Below are 23181 nucleotides of genomic sequence, written 5' to 3'. Positions count from 1 at the left end.
GGGAACGGCGCCGCGGCGCGCGCCAGTCCCCTGGCGGCGGCGCGCGGGCTTTGCCGCGCAGCGAATCAGCGCGGGAGGCGCGCGCTCGAGGCGGCCAATCACAGGGCCGGGCTCAGTGCGCAGCGCCCTCTACCTCCGTCCCCACGTTCGAAACTCTCGGCCGCCACTCGCCGGGCGGGCGGTGCAGGGCCGCGCCTGTTCGTCGCTTCACGGCCACGGGAGGAGGCGGCTGCCGGGCGCCGTGGGCTCCCAGCGATGCGGGTAGGAACCGAGCGGGCCCGCGGGCAGCCGGCGGGGGCAGCGCCGCCGCCCTTGGCCGGATCCCTGCGCCCCATCTCGGAGTCGCGAGGCCGCCCCCAGCACGCCGCCCCTTTCCCGCAGAGTGACGGGCGGTGCAGCCAATCGGAGGCGGCGGCACTGTCAACATCGCGGAGCGCGAGGAACGGCCGCCCAATGAGGGCGCGGGGGCGGGGCTTGGCCTGAGCGGGGCGGGGCGGCGGAGCCGCTGGGGGGGCGCCGGTGAAGGGACGGGGCCGTGGAGGGGCCGCGCCGAGTGCGGGCTGACGTGTGAGGGCTGACATGTGAGGGGCCCGGGGCACGGAGGGGCGAGCGCGGCGCTGGCGAGCGGACGGGGCGCACGCGGAGCCGGGGAGGGGGTTACGGACTGACGGGAGGCGGCCCCGAGGGTGCGAACGTGGCGAGAGGGGTCCCTACGGGGGCTGAGCCCTCGGGGCCCGGGCGGCTCCTGAAGGCGCTGCGGCCCCGCACTCGTTTTGCCTTCTGAGGGTCCCTCAAGGTCCGTGGGGAGGTGGGGGCCTGGCGGCGGCGGGGACCGGGGCGCCCTGTCACCGCTGAGTGATCGGGTCAGGCTCAGGACGCGCTGCAGAACCTCGCGGGCTGTGTGTCTGCGCCGGCGTTTGCGCCGAAATCAGCGCCGATATTTCTGAGTTAAAAACACCTCGCCGCTTGTATTGTGCCCCTTTCTGCAGCTGCGTGGCCGCGTAAGGACCGCGCTGTGCCGTGGGATCGATGGGTGACGGCGCTCCCGCAGCACGGTTACTGCTCGCTAATATTTTTTTTATCGAGAACAGACTTCTAATGAGGTTATGAAACGAGCCTGTGTCACAGCTAAGTCCCACCCATTTGCTGTGCTGCCGAGATAGGCCACCCATGATTCCATCCTGGGCATTCGGGGTGAATGATGCAGCCCCCATCCCCTGCTCCAGTGGCACTCCCAGCCTCCCTTGAGCTGTCAGCTTAGCAGCCTGATAACCTGCAAGTTTTGCAGGCTTCTGACCTCTAAAAAAAGAAGAAAGCCCTGTTTTTTTCTTCTTTTTTCTTCCTGCCAGAGGGATGTGTGTGTCTGTGATAACTTACTTCTAATTCTGGCATTTTCAGCCCTACCCACAGGAGATAGTGAGTGAGTACCCAGAAAACATTTCTGCTAAAGCCAAGCAGGCTCCAGTAAAATATGAGAAAATAGGGCAGTTGTCCAGTAGTTTCCTTCTGGTGAAAATATTTTAGGCTTCTGAAAGTGTTGGAGATAGATCTCCAAGAACTTGCAAATGATGAAAACTTGAATCTGTAAAACCCATGAGCCCACAAGCCCTGTAAAGAGGAATGGTTGTGCCTTGGAGGTGGTGTGCTTCTTTAAGGCAGCATGAAGTTGTTCTCTAGCATTATCAGGCTACCAAAATGATATTTATTAATGTCTCTTTTTACTTTCCATCCATGAAATGATCATAAGGTTTCTCTTCAGTGTTAGAACACAGGCTGAATTCACCAGGGTGTACAACGTGCTGAAATAACCCCTATGTAAGAACTGGTTAATTAATTATTTCAAGGGTTTTCTTAGTGAAAGTAGGCAAACTTTCACTAGAAAGTGAAGAATATTTTAGTCTCTCTACAGCCAGTCTGCTTTGAGTGCTGTAAGACTGTGGCCCAAGTATTGTGTATTTATTTATTTATGATGCTTTCAGTTAACCAGCTGCTGTTTTCAACCACTGTGGGATTCCTGTTTGACTCCTTTGTTTGTTGTTTTATTAATTGGTCAGAAATGTAGCTCAATTTCAAAGATTTCTGATTTAATGTTACATAATAACAGTGAAATGAGTGATCTGTGAAAAAAGTAAGCCAAATATTACACAGAGAAATGGCAGAATTGGTCGACCCCAGTCTAAGTCAGTTGGTCTCAGTTTTATTATTTTTGGTGAGTGTGTGAAAGAAAGAGAGTGATGTTTATTTCTCTCTGTTTTCAGGGTAATGTCTTACTTGGGACTAAGATATGGAAAACAGCGATGTGCTGAATTCTGTACAAGAAACCCCTTTGTGCTCTGCAGACTCTGATGGCAGAAACACCCACAGCTCTGTCTGCAACTTGAATTCTAACAGGTAATGTGCTGAAGGAATCACCAACAATTATTTTTATTATTTTGGTTCTGCTTAGTTAGCATGCCTTCACAGTAATATTGGCATTAAGGTGAAGTTTTTATTTCAATATGATGAGAGTCCTAAATTGAGTGTATAATTCTGGCAGCTTGGCATATGGAGTGCATTGTTTGGGCCACTGTGTTGCACACCTGACACAATAAATAATGGAACTGTTTTCCTTGTGTTTCTCTAGAAGTCCTTCATCCAATCCCAGTGGAGTTTCTGGTTACTCAGGGAATACCAGGTCCTCGTTAAAGCCTGGTTCTGTTGAGCTGCTTGCCTCCTTTATGCAAGATATCCAGAACATTGGACATGCTAATTCAGAAATTGTGAGGAACTGTGAGGTATTTGATATTAAATTTTATTTTTTAAAAGTGGTGTTAATGTATTTGCTTTGCATTTTGGAAAACAAATCTAATGATACAATTCAGCAGCAAGATCTGTGTTTATTCTTAATGATGGGACAGATCCTTTTACAATAAATGAACTAATCACCTGGCTGAATTTTACTGCAATTTTATCTTAGTGTTTTACAATATTTGTCTTTATATCTTGGTGTTTTATAATGTAATAATGCAATATTGATAATATATATATTATAATATAATATGGATCTTAACATTTTTCCCCCAAAGTTACAATAAAGATAGCAAGTTTTTGAACTGAAAAATTGAAATCATTAAAAATGTATCACATCAAACTGGTCTGAAATGATCCTAGAGATTAGAAGGGTTTTTTCCTAAAAATGGTTCTGTTTTCCTCGACTTGTTTATATAGTCCATGTGTAAAGATGTGTAGGTGATTAGTTTGTTTCCAGATTTAAACCAGTACAAAAATAATGATGTGATTTCAATGAACTAATTCTCCCAAACACTTTTTTGAACATTTTTGTCCTTTGGTATTTTAAATTTCATCAGTATATTTGGTTATCATAAGGAGCATCAGTTTTCCACACCATGGGCTTGTTCTTGCAGATTTTTGAGCTCCCTGGCTGGGATCCATCCAAGTGTGTGTTGACAGATGCTTAATTTGGGTTCTCTTTAACACCTCCAGGAACAGAATATTGATGTCTGTGTCCCGTGTCCTGTGCTTCAAGCACCAGGCTCCATAAACATTAGCATAAAATAGTTTTTAAACATCAGATTTTGCCATGTTTCAGGAATGCTGTGTATTTGATTTTTTAAAAAAATTATCTCTTAGTTTCCATGACATAATTATGCATCATGGCCTTTAGCTGGGTTGCTGAGGGGAGGAGTTTCTTACTGGAGTGGATGGACAGAAGGGTGTTTAATTCTCAATTTTAGAATTGCCTGTAATTGATGGAACTGGAATCAACCTTTCCAGAATTTGACTGTTCTTTGCTGGCAGCTGTTCCTACTTTTAGTTTCCATTGATTGGCATGGTGGGGGCTGAACATGCTGTGGGGTGGGCAACCACAGTGCTGTTACTCAACTTTGTATGAAGTCAACACCCAAGGATAGGATTGCAAAGCTATTTGTAGCCAGAGAAAAAGGTAAGAGGTGCAATATTTCTGTGCTTTAATTATTTCACTTTGTGATTTAATAGACAAGGTGGATACAGCTACTGAGACTGGTAGAAAAACAATGCCAGGAACAAATAAATGCCCAGCAAGAGCAGTTCCACCATCAAATCCAAGTAAGTAATGACTGTTCATGGAGCTAGATAAAGCTGAAGGATTTTTTTCTCCCTCCAACCCCATGCTTCTCCAAAACAATGTAGAGAGGCAGTTAATGGAAATGCTCACCTGATAATGTGATTTTGTAGCTACGAGGTTTTTATTAACTGTTAGACTGTATAATTTCTAATTTTGAGACAATATAGCTTTCTTTTCATTAAAAAAATGTTATACAACTTATCATCCCCTCATCCAGAGAGTGTATAGCCCAGGAAAACCATCACTGTAATAGCTGAACACCTTCAGTTGAACAGTTTCCTTTCTAAGAATGAGAAGCAATCCATATGAAGGTTCATATTTTTGCTGAACCCTATTTATCCATTAGAACAGAAGCAATGAATATGTATATATAACAGACAGTAATACTATAAATATATAATGCTTAATATCTTCATCATTTTGGTTGCTGTTTTTCCCTTCCCTTTCCTGATGCCCTCCACACTAGTAGTAATCAGCAGTTCCTGAACTGAATTACCAAGAGGTACTGTCCTTTTATCCTATCTCCTGTTTCTCCTTCCCCCCCTCCCTCCCATCTTGTTATTTTCCTGTTTCCTTACCCTTGTTTTTCCTTCCTCTTACTGTAGTGGTTTGATTCACTTGTTGCTGATCATAGTCTTTACTAATCCATTGTGTTGGCTTTGCTGGTTTTTGTCTTTTTTTTAAATAGGAAAGGCTACCTCTGGAAGAGCTGAGGGTGTGGTCAGCAGGGGCTCTCTCACTGCATGGGGTGCCACACTGAATACAAAATCAACAGCTAGAGCTGGGCTATTTTATGCATTAAATAAAATAGATGGGGCTATCCCAAACTTACCCTGGTGTGCCAGTGACCTAGGGAAAACACTGAAACACAGGCAACTCAACACATTCTAGTGAGAGGAACAAAAAGACACAAAACTAATAATAATCTGCTTTTTGTGGTAGAAAAGCAAGGTGCTGGATCAGCGCTGGCATGACTCTGAGATAAGGTTTGCTCCATGCTGGGTTTCAAGACCAACTGTATAAAAATCTCCATCCATGTGAGAACAGGGATAAAAAAACCTTGAGTTCCTTTTGGAATCAGTGGGGTCAGCCCTTGGCTTATGTGATCTATATAAAAAAAGAGAACTGTGCCAGGGACAAGCTGGATCATCCCAAGATCAGACTTTATCAAAGAGATTTTAAAACCAAAATTACAATCCTAAAACTGTACAAAGTACATCCTATTTTTCCCTTTTTTTTCCATCTCTTGCAGTTATTTTTGACTATGCAAAAAGAGGTAAAAATGCAATTTAATTGGAATAGGAGCCTTTCACTTTTCCTGCACAGGGTATTAATGACAAAGATTGAATGTCAGCAGTGAATCTGATCTTCTTTCCCCCCACTCCAGTTCTGTTCTTTCCCTTATTTTCTCCCTTCCCTACCTTCCTGAGAGTTGGATCACAGAATGAAAATACAAATGATTGCTGCAGTCATGATTGAAATCATTAGCAGAACACAAAACTTTGTAGTGGAAGCAAACTTCATCCCAGGTTTTTTGTTTGTTTATTATTTTTGGCAGGGAAAGGCTGAACTGAAATTCAGTTGTTTGTTCTATTGCAAGTTAATAAAATCTGAGGCTTGATCCTGACTAGCATTATATGTAGGTTCCTCTGAAATTAAGTATTCTTTTTTATTTCTTACTTTGAGAGAACAAATAATTTTTGTTCAATTTGTTCTCTCCAGTTGCTATTCACATGTGAGTAATGTACTGTAGTTCTGTGAAAAAACTTGAGTTCCATGTTCTTAAAATTATTGCAAGTTTTTTCCTTCTTTCTTTCCTGAGGGAATTAGTTTGAAATATATTCTTGAAAACAATTCTTTGCTCTGTCCTGTCGTGCAAGAGTTGTGTGTTCCTGCAGTTCAGTAATCTCAGTTGAACTCTGCAGAAGTGCTGGCCACAGGCACAAATGTGAAATCTCTTCACAGCCCTTGGCAAAAGCATTAATTATTTCTCAGAGCTGTTTCAGTATGTCCAGAGCACAGCTCTAAAACTTAGAACTTCAAAAAATTACTTACCTAATATACTGAAATAAGTCTTGCAGACTAGAGAGTAAGTGACCTGTTAAATCTAGCGATGCAGTTTTGGGTTTGCTCCACTCCATCAGCCACCAAAACAATCAAAAGGTAGAACTTTGTACCATATGAGCCTAACAGCATAACATCCAAATTGGGTTTTTGAAAGTCGAGTTTTATGCAATAATCTTGCAGAGGTACATTATTCCTATTCTCATGATAGAGTAATGGTTAATACTTCCATCAAAGCATCCTTGAGATCTTTAAAAATGTATATCCAAGTGAAAAAGTGTTTCAGACCTAAATCTAGCCAAGCACCTGGATAGTTTGTATTTCTTTAGCTGGCTGGTAGGTAACTTTAGTTCTGAGGGCAATTAGTGAAAACATTCATGCATGTTTTTTACATGAATAATGACTACTGAGACTCGTAATTCACTGCATGGAGTTAAGGATTGTTCCCATGGACATTTTACTGTTATTTTTACTGTTTTATTTATATTTACTGTTATGCACAGTATGTATTTATCTACTTTATGCATGAGATGTCTGCACATGAAAACTTGGAGTTATATGGAATAAATACTCTAAATCTCCCACTAATAACACAAATGGAAGATGCATCTAAACAGGAATGTGACTTGTGGCAGGAGCTGATGGGAATTGTGCCTTTTCCCCCGTGCAGCTGATTCAGGATGAGATAAAGCAGCTGGTGAGGTTGCAGAGCAGCACCCGGGCCAGGAGCCGGGCTGTGCCCTCCCAGCTCAGCCACACCTTCCCCTCCCTGCCGGGCCCCATGGGGATGTGCTCGGAGGCGTTTGAGGAGCAGGAGAGCCTGGTGAGCCAGCTGAGATGCGGAGAAGGGGAAGGCCAGGCCGAGGCCACGGGGGTGCAGCAGGAATGCGCGGGCAGCGAGGCCTCCATGAACAGCGGCTACGGCTCCCTGTCCACATCGGAGCTGAGCCCTGCCCTGCCCGGCCCCGGCGCGGGGCAGCCTCCCCCCGGGGCAGGGCTGCACGGGCAGGCAGGCAGCCCGCAGAATAACGGAGAACTTCCAGCAAAGAAACCAGAGGAGAATCGTGCATCGGGAAGGAGCGATAGTTTGGTTTTTCCTCCTGGGTTGGAACATAAAGCTGATGAGGATCATCCATGTGGGAAAAAACCCAGGTAAGTGATGAACTTTGTAAATATGGTAATTTATTATAGACAATCCCTATTCAGTAAAAGCTGGTGGGAGCATGTCTGAGTTGAGTGGAACCTCTGGATGTTCTGCTGCTTGATAGATAAATATATTTATTTAGCCTGATGTTTCTGAGTGATGCAGGTCTGCATCTCCAGTGTTCAGCTGTTGTAGATATATTTAGGGGAAATACCTTAAAGTGTATGTGTGTGTTTCTTACCATCTAGTACATCTTTAACATCATGGGCACAAAAGTTGAAACAATCCCAACCTAAAAGAGTAACTGCAGATGAAGCATGTGTGAACTCTATGCAAGAAAATGAGAGGGTGAAGAGATTACCACTTGAGAATGTAAGTCTCTTTTTATTTCATTATGTTTTTCTAATGCTATTCTTGTAACTGGTATTTTTTCAGAGTTACAGCATGTTCTCATTCAGCATATACTTTCATATTTTAAGCATTTGAGTTCCCATTCACATATTTAAAGTTCACGTGGGCAAAGTTTACTTCTTGGATCATTCCATACTTAGGCACAGAGCTATTTTAGCTTATTTTATCCATTACCTAATTTTTGTCTCAACACCTCCCTGAGTGGCAGATGTTCTCTCTTTGTAGAGATAATGGCCACACTCTCAGCTGAGGCTTCAGGTCATGGTAATTTATCGTGCCCTGTAATTTTTGAAGGATCTTTGATTTCAGCTGGTGATGCCTCTTCTGGCACACAGGATTCTTTGTGTGTTAAGGCATTAACCACTTTGCTCAGGACAAAACCACAGGCACATGTCTTAGGAGATACCAGTTAAAATATGTGGCTTAGCTTAGTTCCACTTTTGGCTATGATTACCCTCAATACAAATTCTCTAGGTTTGGATCATGCTGTATAATTGTATTTAATTTCTTTGCTTAAAAAGACTAATAACATTTGTATGCAATTTTAAATATTATACCCTTGCTGCTTTTTTCCCCCCCCTTCTTTGTGATTTTCCTTCTGAATTTGTTTTTCCATTATAATTTTAGACAAACCTTACTGATGCTGCTTTGCCGCCATACACTTTTTACCTCAATCAACCCAAGGAAAGTCCAAATTCTGTAGTGTCAGAAGCTCCAGGTATAGTTAATTTCTTTGTATTTATTCTCATTTTTAAAACTCTAACTGGAACTCCAGTAACTTCAGGGTGGTGGGGAGGATTTGAGCACTGACAGGCTTTGCTATAGCATTAATTCTGCTTCTTGCTCCTGTTTTCAAACTGATGGCAGCTCCTGTGTATTGCTGCTGGCAGATGTAGGACATGCAGCAGTTGGGATTTTTTTCCAAATTTCTCAGCATTTCAAAGCTGAACTTCATGTTTAAAACTGTTTCATAATGGAATTACTATTAATATCATGGTAGGATATGAAATATTAGCATCAATGGTGTGGTAATTACAGGAGTTCATGGTAATAGAGGCAGAATTCCTTTAAGCCAAGGGCATGATTCACTAACTGTGTAAATAGACAAGAACAGAATAATGCAGTGTGTAACCTGGTGATTCTTTCATTTTGGGGGGAGGGTTGCTTTTTTTTTGTGTTTTGGTAAGACTTGGCTTTGTTGTTTTTGGAGTGTATGTGAGGGGTGGTTGGTGGTGGATTTGCATGGGTTTGGGGGTTGTGATTATTGGGTTTTTTTATCAAAGCCAGACAACTAATTCACATATTTTGATCATAACAGGGTGGATTCATTTCAGTAACAGACAGGGGCACAGAGATGCAGCCCTGCAAACTGTGTAGAATTGTTGCTTCTTCACAAGCCACTGAGAGAGGGACACATTTAAGAGATTGGAGTGGGATTGAGGCTGTGTCTGTTGCTCTTGTGCCATCCCTCTTAGTCCTGGTAGTTTGTCTTTGCATGCTGCAGAGTGCTGCACAAAGTGAAGAGTTTGTAATATCAGGTGGCTGCCTGGGATTATTCCTTGGGTGGTGTCAGATTTAAGTGCTATACTGGAATCATTAGAAATGTAAGTTGGTTGTAAATGAGGATTTGCCCCTTGAACACCAAATCTATGTGTTTTAACTGATTTATAGCTCTTGTCCCTGGTGCTGTATGATGTGAGACTGATTATGTTGCCTGTGCTTTGCATTGAGATTTTTGTAACTCCTGGCCTGGTAAATGCTCTAATGACATCCTTAAGCACTAAATACAAATAACTAATGTATCATTCTTGTTACTGATGAAATAACATTTTACTAATGGGTTTTGGATTCCTGTTCTACAGCTGCCAGCTTGAAATCTGTAGAATTAATTTGCTTCTGATTTTTTTTTTTCATCAGGACTTTCATACTGGAAATTAGATGAAAAGGAGATGTATCACACTTTACCGGAGAATTTCAGAAGTGAGTTGCCTGATGTTTTCTCCACAAAAGTATCACCAGTTCAGGTAAACTTTGTGCATGTTTAAAAGTTATTATGTAGTTGCTTTTTGTCTTTGCTGTTTGCCTGTGATGGATTTTGTTATCTCAGTGTTTCATATCCTGGCTCTTCATTATTCCTGCACCCCACTATCCTCCCTTGAAATTTACTGACCTTTTGTCATGCAAAAGGAGCTGTGTATAGGAGATGAGAAGTGACTAATTAGTATGTTAAAGGTGTATGTGCCTTGTTAAAACCCCTTGAATAAAGCTGTGTGTTTATTAGCTAAACCCACCCCAGAACTTGCTTATCTCTATTGGGGGTGGAGTGTTGTGTTCAGAAAAAGTAATGTAGCAATTTTGCCTGTTGAAGTTGTCTTCTGCTGATGAAAGGAAGTTGTCATCACTGAAGGATATTTATCATAAAAGACAAAGGGAAAACAAGCAGATGCCAGACCAGAGTTTTATGCCTTCTTCCCAGCCAAGTCACCCACCAGAGGTAACATCAATTTCTTTACTTCACGGATCAGTTGAGGATGTGTTGGGCTGGTTTCACACGGCTTGGCCCCTGCTGCCACCTCCAGTGTTGTGCTGGAACAGCAATTTGAGCAGCTTGGGAAAGGATCCAGCTTGGAGGAACCTCTAAGAACAGCCTGAGCAGAGAAGCACCTTTGCTGCACAACCTTGAGGATGCCGCAGGGACGGATCTGCTGCTGCTGGGGCTGCAGCTGCTGAGCTGCACCTGGAACTGCAGTGCCAGGGTTTTCCCACAAGACAAGTTCGTTCCACCCGTGGAACAGAACAGGCACAGGTTGTGGAAATGATTCTTTTTCATATCTATTTTTTATACAGCTCTCAGTCCTGTACATAACCCAGGAATGGTGGCTGCTCTGTGACTGTGCTGTTTAGGTAATTGCTGTTGTAATCCTGCAAGGTTATTGTTTCAACACACAGACATCATAGTCTTTCAGGTTGCATAACTGAAATTTCAGAAGTTTTATAGAAAGCTACAGATCTTGGATATGTCCTTTATTAATGGAAACTTAGAAACTCAAGTTGCAATAATTTGGAATATGTATTGTCATTTCAGTGTTGCAGAATTGACATTTTATTTGTCACTTCCAAATGATTGTAATAATATTCAATCTAATACCTGCAGTATGTTATACGGTTTACTGATGCCTTGAGATAAATCTTGTTCTTGGAAATGGAGTTAAATCACAATTTTTTTAGCATTGTAACTTATCTCCTAGATCTTGACGTTGGACCCAACCCTGCATATGAAGCCAGGCCAGCAGAACGAGGGACTCTGTTTTTTCAGGACTCCTGCAGACTCTGCTCCCTTTTCTCCAGACTCTATGGCAGAGCCCGGATTTCCAAGTCATTGTGACACAGACTCTTTTTCCCAGACAAGTCATTCATCTCAGTTGGATGATTCTCCAACACACCCTGCCAGCAGCAGAGCTGTGCACTTGGACCTGTGGAGAACTCACCCATTCCAGAGTGAAAACAGGGCCAGCTCTCCCTTCCCAGTGGCTCACAGGGATGCTGGCAATGATAATTCTGTCAACACTGAGGAGGAAGAAACACTGACTCTAACTCCATCTTCTCTTACTCAGTGTGCTGACAGCAGTTTGCCAGATTACAGCCTTTCAGTGGCATCTCTTGAAGATCCTGTGGTAATGTCAAAGTAAGTAATTTTTCTGTTTTTTCGAGGTCAGAAGTTTGGTACTTTCATGAAAGGAATGAAACAATAGTAGTAAGCCAAACGAAATATGCGAGTTCTCTTGGTCATGTCTTTTTATACATAAAAATAAAAATACATCATTTCCTCATAGGCTGTGTGAGGGAGTTCATTTAGGCAGGGAATTTCAGAGTTCTGGGAGGGGGGTTATTTTCCTCTTTAGAAGCAAATGCAGAGAAGCACAGAATTTACTGTGCTTAGGAAAAATAAATATCTTCCATTCACAGTTGAAGCTCTGATGATTTGCACTGGAAAAACAGACAGGGCATATATTCCATGTATTAGAGCTTGTAAAAAAGTAAAGCTTTATTTTGTGTTTGTATATATTATTTGTATATAATAATAATCATAATATTTATCTCTATTAATGCAAGGACTTCTCTGCCTTAGCTGACTTCTCTGCCTTTGCTTTAGGTTGAATGCAAATAGAGTTTTGTAAGAGACATTTATATGCTGAGTTCATTATGTCCAAATGAATCCAGAATCCACAAATTAATCCACATGGTCATGTGGATGGCTGGAATTTTCTAAAATTCTTATATTGAAAATAGGATTAGGCAGAACCTGAGGGAAAAGCACGCTCGACACATCGCTGATCTACGAGCTTACTATGACTCTGAGATCCAGAGCTTGAAACAGCAGCTGGAGAACAGCCACAGAACTGCTGCATCTGAGGAGCTGAAGAAAATCAATCAAAGCCTTGCTGACAGGTGCTGTTTGTCCTTCTTGTCTTTCTCTTTACATGGTGCTCTCTATAAAAACTGAGTATCCTTGTTTGGAATATCTTGAACAGTTTATGTCCCTCTTCAGTTCTGAAGATTTCATGCATCTGTGATACTAATATTTCTCTGTTAAATATAAATTTTGCATTATTTAATGCAGTTGCTAAATTGTGGCTGCTCCATCCCTGGTTAAGGGGTTGGGCAGGGCCCTGAGCTGCCTCATCTTGTGGAAGGTGTCCCTGCTCTTGGCAGAGGGGTTGGAACTGGATGAGCTGTAAGGTCCCTTCCAACTCAAACTATTCCATGTTTCTGTGAAGATCAGTTCACTGTTGTTAGACAGTAAATGTGGTGTTTGGACCTCAGCTCTTGTTTGACCTGTTTTTTTCTGGAGCCAGTGCAAGCTTTCCTCAGGAATGGCTGGCAGGCAGAAGTATTCTGAGCAATTTGTAATGGAATGATTTGTGTTGGGAAGATTCTGCTTTCCTGTCATGCTGGTGAACATCATCCTCCTGTACCTTCCATGTCACAACCACAGGTGACACAGGAGCAGTCCTGAGTTCATTGGTGCCTTTACCCTGGAGTCTGTGTGCCCCAGCTGTGCATTCTGTTATCTACAGCTCGAGTGTTTGCTGTACAGAGAATACTGATGTGATTTCTGTGTCATTATTGCCAGTTAAAACACACACTGCACATTTAGACAGCTGAAATACTGCACAAAATTTGTGTGTTCCCAGTTTCCTTCTCACCCCCATCCACCTCAGCCCTTCTGAGCAGAGAGAGTGCTGGGGCTGAAAAATGTGGGAGGAGATCACAGGCTGGGCACCAAAATTTCTGGGCATGCTTGAGGAAGGAAAAAAGGCTATAAAATGTAGGTTTATTATTTGAAAATTTCAAGAGATTGGTGTAATCTCTGTGTTCTAAGTAGGTGTGACCAGTTAGATTCAGCTCTGAATGAAGCAAGTGCTCACATAAAAGCCCTTGAAAATAAGAATAATCAACTAGAAAAGCAAGTGGTAAGTATATGTTCTTAAATCAAGTTGCTTTTTAAGTAAAAGGGTAAAAGAATGAACTTTTTCATTAATAAGTTGATCAGTGTTTCCATACTTATCTCTTTTTATTTTTAACCTTTCAACCTTTCCCTTAATATATAACATCAGCCCACATGTTACACAGTGACTTTCCTACCTGAGTTTCTTAGGATTCCCTTCTTGAATCATCATCACTTGTGCTCATGAACTTTTTTCCAGGTTAGCAGGGATCAAACAAAGTCTAAGAGTGAAATACTGTGATGTGTTTATCATGTTGCTCTTTAAATTTTCTTAATTTATTTATTTTGTTTTAATTACTTTCTTATTAGATCTGTGATAAAAGAAGTCTCACTTATGCTTGGGCAAAAATACTGTCTTTAGGTGTATTTGCAATTTTTTTTAGCTGGGCCAGACCTGTTTGCTTGTGCATAAATTAATGCATAGCTGCATTAATTATTAGTCAAATTAATTAATTATTTTTCAATTAATTATTATTAGTAAAAAACCAGGACACTTTGTCATGAAAATTAAACTTTGTCGTCAGAGTTAGACACCTGCAGAGACTAATTCCACCTTCTTTAGGCATTTGTCTATGCTGGGAAGTAAGTCAATCAAATAGATTGGAGGCCTCACCTCTAGATATTTAAGATCCTTTAAAATGAATACATTTTGGGTTTAATCTTCATTTTCATTCTTTCCAAGTCAAAGAAATGAGCAAAAATCTTGTTAGTTCATGTACACGTGTACCCTTGTTTTCTGAGCGGGCGATTTCAAGATAATTCTTTGAGATAAAAATAATCTTAGAAATTTAGTCTGCCAGGGAATAAGAATGTTTCAAACACTCTGAAGGATGTTTTCTGTCCTGCAGGCAGATTGGAGGGAGCGTTTCTATGCCATCAGTGACAATTCCAAGGCCCTGCAGGAGCGGCTGGAGGAAATGCGCACGAGCCACAAGGAGAAGGACAACACCATCAGCCGCCTGCAGTCCCGGCTCAGGGAGCTGGAGGAGGCTTTTGAGAAGGCTTACAGGTTATCTGACAATAAAAACACAAGGCTCCAGGAAGAAAACAAAATGTTTCAAAATGTGAGTAAGAAAATGGATGATGGTGTTGGCAGGGGAATGACAGCAAGTCCCAGGTATGAAAAACACTGAGTTTACAGCTGGGAAGTCATAAGGCACAACAAGAAAACAGAAATTCCTCAGCTGACTCCTTACTAGGCTGGGTGTTGGAGGGCACTGTGGACCTAAAAGACACTTAACAATTCAAGGCAGCAAGTGTATACTTGATGTGGTAACCCTTGCAATAGTCTGTCTCAGGAATTTTATTACTCTTAAGTTGAAGATATTGCATGAAATTATTTTAGAAAGTAATTTTTCCTCTCTTAAGCTTGCTGGAGATGGACTAAACTTTTCATACCTCATTCCAACTTGCTAAAACTGTTTATAGAGTATGATTTTTGTCTGAATCTAAGGAATTGCTCCTCTGATTCTTTAGGGAGAGCTTTATGGAATGTTTAAATGGACTGGTAGAATGGGTATTAGCTGAAAAAGCTACTTCATGCTTTAACTTCTTTTTTACAATTGAAATTTCAAAAGACAAATTCACTTTTAAAGTCTCTGAGGAATCTTAGTGGTTCATTCATTCACTTTCTTTAGAGACAAATAATTTGAAAATTAGAAATACATTCTATAAGTAGCTCTGTCTCCTCTTGTCCTGTCTATAACTTTTTGTTCCAACTGGAAGATGATAAGAACTTAACAAATACTATTAAAGTACATTTTGTATCCCCTGTAGTGCTTCTGCATGTGTTAGCCAAGCTGTTGAGATGATTTTACAGCAGCCAACAAAACTGTTAATTGACTGTGGTCTCACTGTGGGTTGGTGTTCTTTTGTTTTGTTTTAGCTTTTAGGAGAATACGAATCCCTTGGAAAAGAACATGAAAGAGTAAAGGTAGGCACACAGTGGATAATTAAAAACCCAAACATGCAGACTTTGTGATAATATTCCATGGAATTAGATGAATTAACTTAAATGTTTTGAAAAAGCTCAAACAGAAAGATCCATATTTATCTTTACTGATAACTTTCTTCTTAAGATTCCTGGAGGGGAAAGGAAGGAAACTGGAATCTGTTATTTTCCAGTCATAGGCAGCAAAAATACTGCAAAGTGAAAGCTGAAGAAATTTAATGGACCCTTTGAACTAGGAAGGTGTAATTGATGTGTTGTTTCCAAGACTGATGTGGAGTTACTTGGGTTTAATTTAATGCACTTCTGTAGTTTCGGGACTTTTTACATTTTTCTTTGTGTCCTTGTAGGATACATTAAATACAACTGAAAACAAATTGCTTGATGCAAACACAGAGATTTCTGATTTGAAAAGGTAACTGGAAAACTTATTATTGTTTTAACAATATGAAATACAAACTGTGGTCTAAATGTCTGCTTGCAGAGTGTGAGGGCTGTAGATCTTTCAAGTTTAATTACATGTTATGAAACATTTCATGTTGTTTCATGCTACTGGTACAAACTAAAAATCTCATTAATTTAGGATATGCTTTTTTTTTTCTATTTCCTCTGCTTCCACAGCAGTGTTGTCTGGTCCTGTCTTTCTGGCCAGATTACCTGATTTATTTAACTTCAAATTCAAATACATATTTATATCCATACTTAGATAGAGCATAGACAGAAATGCAGCAGTCGCTCTTGTTCTCCTGCTTCATCCAGAATATCTGAATAAAATGAGCTAAACTCCTAAGAAATGTGATGTTTCTTTTGTGCTATTTAAATCATCTCCTAATGCATCTTTTAAAGGACCATTTTAAAACTTGAAGCTCAGCTCAAGCAGGTGGAACATGAAAATGCCCTGAAACTTCACCATATAAGTGAAAATCGTTTGAGAACCTCTTGTGCCAAGTAAGTGAACATTAAGACATGAAAACAATGTGTTTTAGAATAGCTTTTAACATGTTTTGGCTAAAAATGGATCAAGATGAGGTCAGTCCATGGGCTGAGCTGGATTAAACACATGTGATGTAATCCAGAGATTGGATGTGCCAAGAAATTACTAAACCCAACTGAATACTCTGGCTAATGTATCTCTGACTTGGCCCAGCTGTCCCTGCTCTTCCCAAAGGAGTGTTTGCTAGGTCTCAAGTGCTCAGCTGAATTCCCATACTGCACAAAGATCTTGGGAATACAACCTGATAGCCCAATTAGAGATTGGAGGTTTTCCTTGTGTGTCATTGGTTTGAAAGGCTGATTCCTGCTTAGGGTGGTTCTAAATAGAATTTGTACAGGGAACCTGAGAGTAGAGTGGAAGTTCAGTTAGAATGAACACTCTGCTTTGAATTGGGAATTTATGTTAAAGAAATTTAAGTTGATCTGTGCTCTGGTTTTGTTTGTTTGAGGGTTTTTTATAAAGTTTTAAAGGCCTGAAAAGCTTTGTCCCCCTCTGGTTTTTTGTTACTCAGTTATGGCCTGTTCAGTGTCTCTCCCATTTCAGCACTGATGCTGTGGAGCCCAAAATGACAATTACTGTGGTTTGGGGATGCCCATTGGGATGGGTGGAACAGGAGTATCTTGGGGAGGTTTGAATTTTGATGATTACGAAGCCAGAAATAATTTATGTATTAATATATTAAAGGGACAGATTTCTGTTCAGACCTCTTTTAATATTTATTTATGAACCAAACCCTCAACAATGAACAGAAAAAAGGAAGGCCTGGACATGGCAGACCATGTTCATCAGGGAGGGGGGGATGTAAGAGCCAATATGGATTTAGAAGTTAATCTGTCCCTAACTGATCCCAGAGGCTCAAGGAAAGCCTCATTTCAATTGAATGCCCAGCAGGAAAGATTTACACAATAGTGCCTATAGTTCATAGCCTGGGTATACAAGTCCCTTTTTTCCTAATTATCTGCTTTCCTGTGTATAGAAATCACAATTTTCTTTTGCTATCTCAAAATAATGATCTACTAATTGATACTTATTAGTTGATATTCATCCCTCTCAGGTCATCAATGCTGGGTTTTTCTTGTTTTTTCTTTTTTCTTTTTCTAATAATTGTCCAAAGGAAAACTGGGATCAGATGCTCTGAACTACTGCAGTAATCTCCACCAAATGTTTTCATTTAATTAGTTGAGATCTACTTGCAACCCAAACCTGGCTCTGAGTAAGCAGCATTAAATTACACGAAGATCTTTGTGGAGCTCTGCATTCTGAGCATATTGTGTAATTTAGACTGAAACCTCAACATATGGCTTTTTTTTTCTCCCAAATATTCTATTTTTACCTTACAAGCATGTTTTTAAAAGCAGTTACTTTTCCCACAGTATTTACAAGTTTGTTGTATATTTGTTTCTGTTTACTGGAATAAATCTCAGGTTTTTCTTAAAAAACAAAACAGAAACAAACATAACCCCCCCCCTCCCCCAACCAAAGCCTTTCATAATTTTGAAGCTTTTTATTCCCACAGCAAGTTGGGAACTCCTGATGTCAGCAGGAGAAAGTGGTTGATACCAGGAGCTGAATATTCCATCTTCACTGGGCAGCCTTTGGAGGGCCAGGAAAGCCCCAAAGACAACAGGCTGGAAGAAACCTATATTCCTTCTAGGTGAGTTAGTTTCTGAAACCTGAACTAAACTAAAATCTGAACTAAATTTCTCCATGTTTTTTTTGTTTATTCTGTTCCTGTTTGGGTATATGAAATAAAATAAAATACTTGATTTTTTTTTTCATCCACCACCTCACACTCTTTAAGGCACCATTCTCCTCCTGAGAAAGACTCCTCACAGGAAGACTCTTCAACCAACACAATACAAAAGAAAGAAAATGAGATGTCAGAAGCACCAATTATAAAGGCCTTTAAAGAACTTGAAGAAGGAAAAATTCTTAAAGATTGGGGTACACAGACAGAAAAAGAAGATGCACCAGCTAGTAACTCTTATTTTCATATTTCTGAACATGTCTTCACTGGCTTTTCTGTTTGCATGGTTTTGGCTTTGGTATTCTCAGCATTCAAGTCCACCAGGCTTCAGTGGTGGGATAAAAAAGGCTTTGACATGCAAACTTGTGGGGTTCTCCTAAGAAAATTCAAAGTTATGTATCTTAGTGATTTGTTTAGAATGGGGGAATGCAGAGGTTGTTGTTAGCTCTCAAGCTGAAAACTAGTTAATGTCCCCTTTTCTAAGAATATCTCAGTATTTATAAACAGTTAATGGAGTCCTAAGAAAGCTCTGGCTGCTCCACATCCATTTCAGTTTCCATGGTGTTGTATGGGAAAGGAATTGAGGAAGTGGGACTGCCCTGAGCTCTAACAATGCTGATTTAGAGAAAATGCTGAGTCTTTCTTAAAATCTTTTGTTCTGAGCCTCAGGCAGGTTCTTCAGCCTTTCCCAAAAGATGCTTTTGTCCTCATTTCCACTGTTTCTCTATCAAACAGTGTTACTCAGCATAATTTCTCCCTCACACACTGCAAAGATCCTTTTTCATGAGTTAAACTGTTCTGTGAGTAGAAGAGAGGCTTGAGCAGAACAGCATAAATCACACACACTGATGTGAGGGATAAAAAGCTCAGTTCAGGGGCATATTTGGGAATTCTTGTGTTGAAAAAGATTGGTTAATATAAGAACTTTTTTTCTTTTAATTAGAACCATCAACTCGACGTCAGACTGTGGGGTTTGTTGAACCTTCTTTGGTTGCAAACCGATCTCCAGAGAAAGGGAGAGACCAGCACAGACCCAAACGGTTCAGCTCCCCCTCTGGCCAGAGGTCGTCATCCCTTCCTCCTGCCAACAGGAAATCCAGCACTCCCAGTCAGTGCCTTTCTCAGCTTTGCTGTGTACTACTCAAAAAGCAGAGTCAGATCATGAAAGGCTGCTCTAGAAGATGGAAAAATAGGGACAGGGTTTCTGCATTGTTCTGGCAGTCTGAAAAAAGTAATGTCTGTAATCACAGAATACATGAGAGTCCTAAGTTTATTTTCATTTTTGCATGTTGTGATGCATTTCTCATCTAATGCAGATAACCATGTAGACAGCTTTGAAGAGCACTCTTAAACTGTAAGCACATGAGTGGGAGGTACTGCACTGGGGAGTGTGAGGTAGATAAACATACTTTGTCTTTTGCAGCAAGAAGAGAGATAATGTTGACACCAGTGTCTGTGACATACAGCCCTAAACGATCTCCAAAGGAAAACCTCTCTCCTGGATTTAGCCATTTGCTCAGCAGAAATGAAAACACAGTGACAAGGTATGAGTCTGTGAATACAGTTGTGTTCTGATCATTTCTAGAGCAGCAGGATGTTTATCCAGGCTTAATGCTGCTGTTTCTTGTTAATGAAATGTCCTTGAAAATGAGTTGTGAAGATTTCTGAATATAAAGCTAAGTTGTGCTTTTTAAAATCTGGCCAAGAAATTGTAGAATGATTGAACAGGATTTAGAAGACTACAGTCTTCTTCTTCTAAAAAAAAAAAATTGTTTATTCAACCAAAAGGTGAAATAGTAGAAAAGAATGTATTGCTTGATACATGACTTCTGACAAATAATTGCTGTGTGCTTCCTGCTCTGTAGGTTTGATATACTTCTAGATGACCTGGAAACTGGTGCTACTTCTACTTTACAGCACAATAATCCAAGGAAGAGGCTCCAGTTTAACTCACTAGATGATGTAGAAGGTAATCTGTCAAAGTGGAGGGAAACTGTTCTTTATTTTTCTACCACAGTTCTTTCCACAGTGGTAGTAGCTGCTTAACTCTTTACTCTGTGAAGTCCAACTTTTAAAAATCCTTTAAATCTTGCCTTATTCCTGTAGACAGAGAAATCCTGTTCATACAGTATTTTATTTTTATGTATATATGTGTGCACAAACACAGTGGAAGAAGAAAAATAATTAAATTGAGAAAGAAGGGCAATACATTTCCCTGTGCTTACTCAGTTATACAGTGCATATCTTAGTGGGGTCTATATTAAGATGTACACACTGAGTCATACTAATAAAATCCTATTACTGAACATTGCATTATGGACAGCAAAGAGTAACTAATAAAACCAGTTGTTTCAATTTTTTTGAAGTGATTGATCTTTCCTCACTTCTGTAATCCTTGTCACCATGTTCTGCTTTTTGGTTTTATCCATGCTCTTATTTAGACTGGTGTTTGCATGACAACCAAGTCAGCTTGGTGATATTTAGAAATGTACCAGTAAAAGTAATTCCTAATTAGTACAACACAGGAATTTGGTTGTTAACCAAAAAATATGCTGTGTTTCAAAAATCCCTTGAAAGATGACCCATACAAAGGTTTTGCATTCCTTTGGGAAGCTGCTCAAGGCAAGAACTGAGGCTTTGCTTGTCCCTCTCCTCAGTTCATGCGCTGCCAAAACCACACTGCTTGTACTGCCATTAGTTTCTTTTTCTGTCCTGTGTAACAATTTCCCAGATAATTACAAAACCAATAAAAAGATCCCTGTTCTGTTGATAGGAAGGCAGCATTCAGGTGTCAGGCACAGCTCCTGTACTGAATCTGTCAGTAATGGAATGAAGAAAGCAGCAGCTTGGGAGGAGAGGAGCCAGAGACACGAGGCAGTGCAATCACCTTGTGAGGAAGACTTCAAGTACACAGCAAGGATTCCAACTCTGGCTGAAACAGAGAGGCTTTTTGATGAGCTGACTCACGAAAAGCAACAGGCAAAGATTATTTTTGTTTTCAAGTTGTGACAAATAGTAATTGTTCTGTGAGAGGTGAGGGATGGAGGCTTTTATGCATGGAATGCACGGCTGAAATTCATCCACAACTTCAGTGTCACATCAGGAATGTGCCATTGTCCTTCCCTGCTCTACTTGCAGTCCTTCCCTGTCCCTAAATTCATTAAAGGAGAGTCACTGTAATAAACCCACTGTGGGTGGGGGTAGGCACAGTATTATGGTGTTAAAGAACAAAACTCTCCATGTAGCTGTAATCCATACAGCTCACCTCTCCTTCTGTAAGAGGAGCTAGGAAGGCTCATACTGGCTCTTGAAACTAATTTACAGCTGAAGTGTTTTCTGTTATTAGATTGAGGCTGCACTCAGCCGAATCCCTTGTTCTGGTGGAAGAATGACCTTGCAAGCAAGACTAAATCAGGTGAAAAAGCTTCTCTGTACTACTGTTCTCTTCTGTTCTTCCACAATTGAGAATACATAATGTAGAGGAAAGATCCTCTGGGTAGTGAGTGTGATTACTGAGGGAATTGTTATATTGGTTTTTATGTTAGGGTTTTTATATTGTTTAATATCTTCTATTTTTTGTACATGGGATGCTTTTTGCCAAATTACTCCAAGAATAGCCTGTTCTTGTGCTAGAACTGGGAGGGAGATAAAGGCAATGCATTAACAAAATGCAGTGACTATGAAATAGATCCCTGAAGCTGCAGAGAGGATGTTGTACTGTAGGAGAAATTGAAAAGTTTTTTGTTTGGTAGGATATTGTTTCCTTGAAAGTACAGAGAAGAAAGTAAGAAGGTAAAAATAACTGGTTTAGGTGGAATACAGGGAAGTGCTTTCTGTGGAAAACTCTGCAGACTGTTTTAATAAAAACAAGTCTCAAAGTTGTCTTTTAGAGGTCTATGCAAAGCCTTCAACTTCAGCATTTCCTGAATTGTAATCTCAGGGTATGTTACCAGTTTATCAATTTGAAATTAAAAGTGCATTCCACTAAATCAATACTGCCATTTCCTACAGTGATCAACTGTTTCCTAAATATGCCCAATATTCCTAAATATGCCTAATATTCCTAATTATTAGCCTGTCCTAATTCTTGTCAGGTTTCTCTCATGGAGTTTTGTAAGTCATCTGTTAAAAAAGAAAAAAAAATACCATAAAAATAACATGACAAGTTTGTAGGTCTGGCTCTGGTTTTTGGGTGATAATGCACCCAAGGCCTCAAAAAGGATACCAGGAATATAGGAATGATAGCAGTTTCCTAATTATAGAAGGATCATTGGATTTCATTATATATTATTAATGCTTTTTGTTCTTTCTTTTGACTCCTCCTTTTAGGAAGCCCTGGAAGATCGTTTGGAAAGAATTAACAGAGATTTGGGGTTAATACGAATGACTCTGAAAAGATTTCATGTTTTGAGAACCTCTGCAAATCTTTGACAGTTCTCTCTTGACTGCAAATATATTTTTTTTTGCACTAATATATAACGATGCACTCAGTAAATGCAAATTGTTTTGTATTTTTATAAACCCTGAAAAGTAGTTTTGCAACCATGTTACCCTTTACAAACAGCAATATTTTGTACTTCAAACAGCCACCTCTATTTTAAACGTATTTTGTTACACCTGAGAAATCAATGTTTATCCTGTATTGTAATATTTTTAGAAATATTAATTATTTTTAAATAGTGATATTCAATTTATAATAAGAAATGAAAAGGCAGCTTGTTTTCAGAAAAAAATGATAGTGTTACCCTTTTGCACTTGGTTTTCCTCCACCATTTTATAAATATTTATGGTGTGATGTAAATATTAGCCAAGAGGAGATTTTGGACTTGAATACAAAAAGCAATGTGAGTTACCTGTGTTAAAGAGAACCTCTGTTCTGTGGTAAATCCTTTTAACTTCAACCTTTACCATGGATCTTTCTCCTTGGGACAGAACTGTGAGCAATACTTGCACTGTGGCTGGCTGGGGCAGGAAAATCCTTCTCTGATGGATCTGATGCCTCCCAAGTGCAGTCACAGTGAGGGGTGTTTTGATACTGTGAGTACCAGGATTCACCTGGCAGCAGCCTCCTGCCTCCCAGTGAACAACTCAGCTCCAGCTGACACTCCAGGACTGGAACTCCTTACTGAAGTTACTTGGTTCCCTGTGCCAGGCTGGGTTTTGTGCCAGTGTTCTGTTCGTGTACATTTCATGTATTTGTGAACATAAATTAATTTTTCTTGGTGAAAAAAATACATATTTGCCAGTTGACATATTGTT

The 23181-nt window shown here is 40.4% G+C and overlaps 1 protein-coding gene across 4 annotated transcripts; it reads left to right on the top strand.

Moving 5' to 3' along the window:
- The first annotated feature begins 145 nt into the window (after window positions 1-145).
- Window positions 146-23181, top strand: MPHOSPH9 (M-phase phosphoprotein 9). Of its 4 annotated transcripts, none has more exons than XM_084217306.1 (25): window positions 519-581; window positions 1748-1815; window positions 2259-2391; window positions 2624-2774; window positions 3997-4086; window positions 6840-7321; window positions 7562-7685; window positions 8352-8442; window positions 9642-9748; window positions 10093-10218; window positions 10973-11409; window positions 12015-12173; window positions 13111-13198; window positions 14082-14297; window positions 15119-15166; window positions 15532-15596; window positions 16028-16129; window positions 17692-17829; window positions 17977-18119; window positions 18866-19030; window positions 19346-19466; window positions 19788-19891; window positions 20696-20901; window positions 21269-21337; window positions 22252-23181. In XM_084217306.1, the coding sequence occupies exons 3-25, from the start codon at window positions 2285-2287 to the stop codon at window positions 22351-22353; spliced, it is 3441 nt and encodes a 1146-aa protein (XP_084073432.1). In that variant the 5' UTR covers window positions 519-581; window positions 1748-1815; window positions 2259-2284; the 3' UTR covers window positions 22354-23181. The 4 variants fall into 4 exon arrangements, with proteins under 4 accessions (XP_084073431.1, XP_084073432.1, XP_084073430.1 ...); XM_084217304.1 differs by having other exon boundaries at window positions 17977-18152; XM_084217305.1 differs by lacking the exons at window positions 519-581; window positions 1748-1815 and adding an exon at window positions 146-261 and having other exon boundaries at window positions 17977-18152.

This window comes from Fringilla coelebs (assembly GCF_963513975.1).
Source record: "Fringilla coelebs genome assembly, chromosome: 17".
In the NCBI taxonomy this organism is placed as follows: Eukaryota; Metazoa; Chordata; class Aves; order Passeriformes; family Fringillidae; genus Fringilla; species Fringilla coelebs.
The sequence above is the reverse complement of the archived record's forward strand: the minus strand, read 5'-3'. Positions and strand labels throughout refer to the sequence as shown.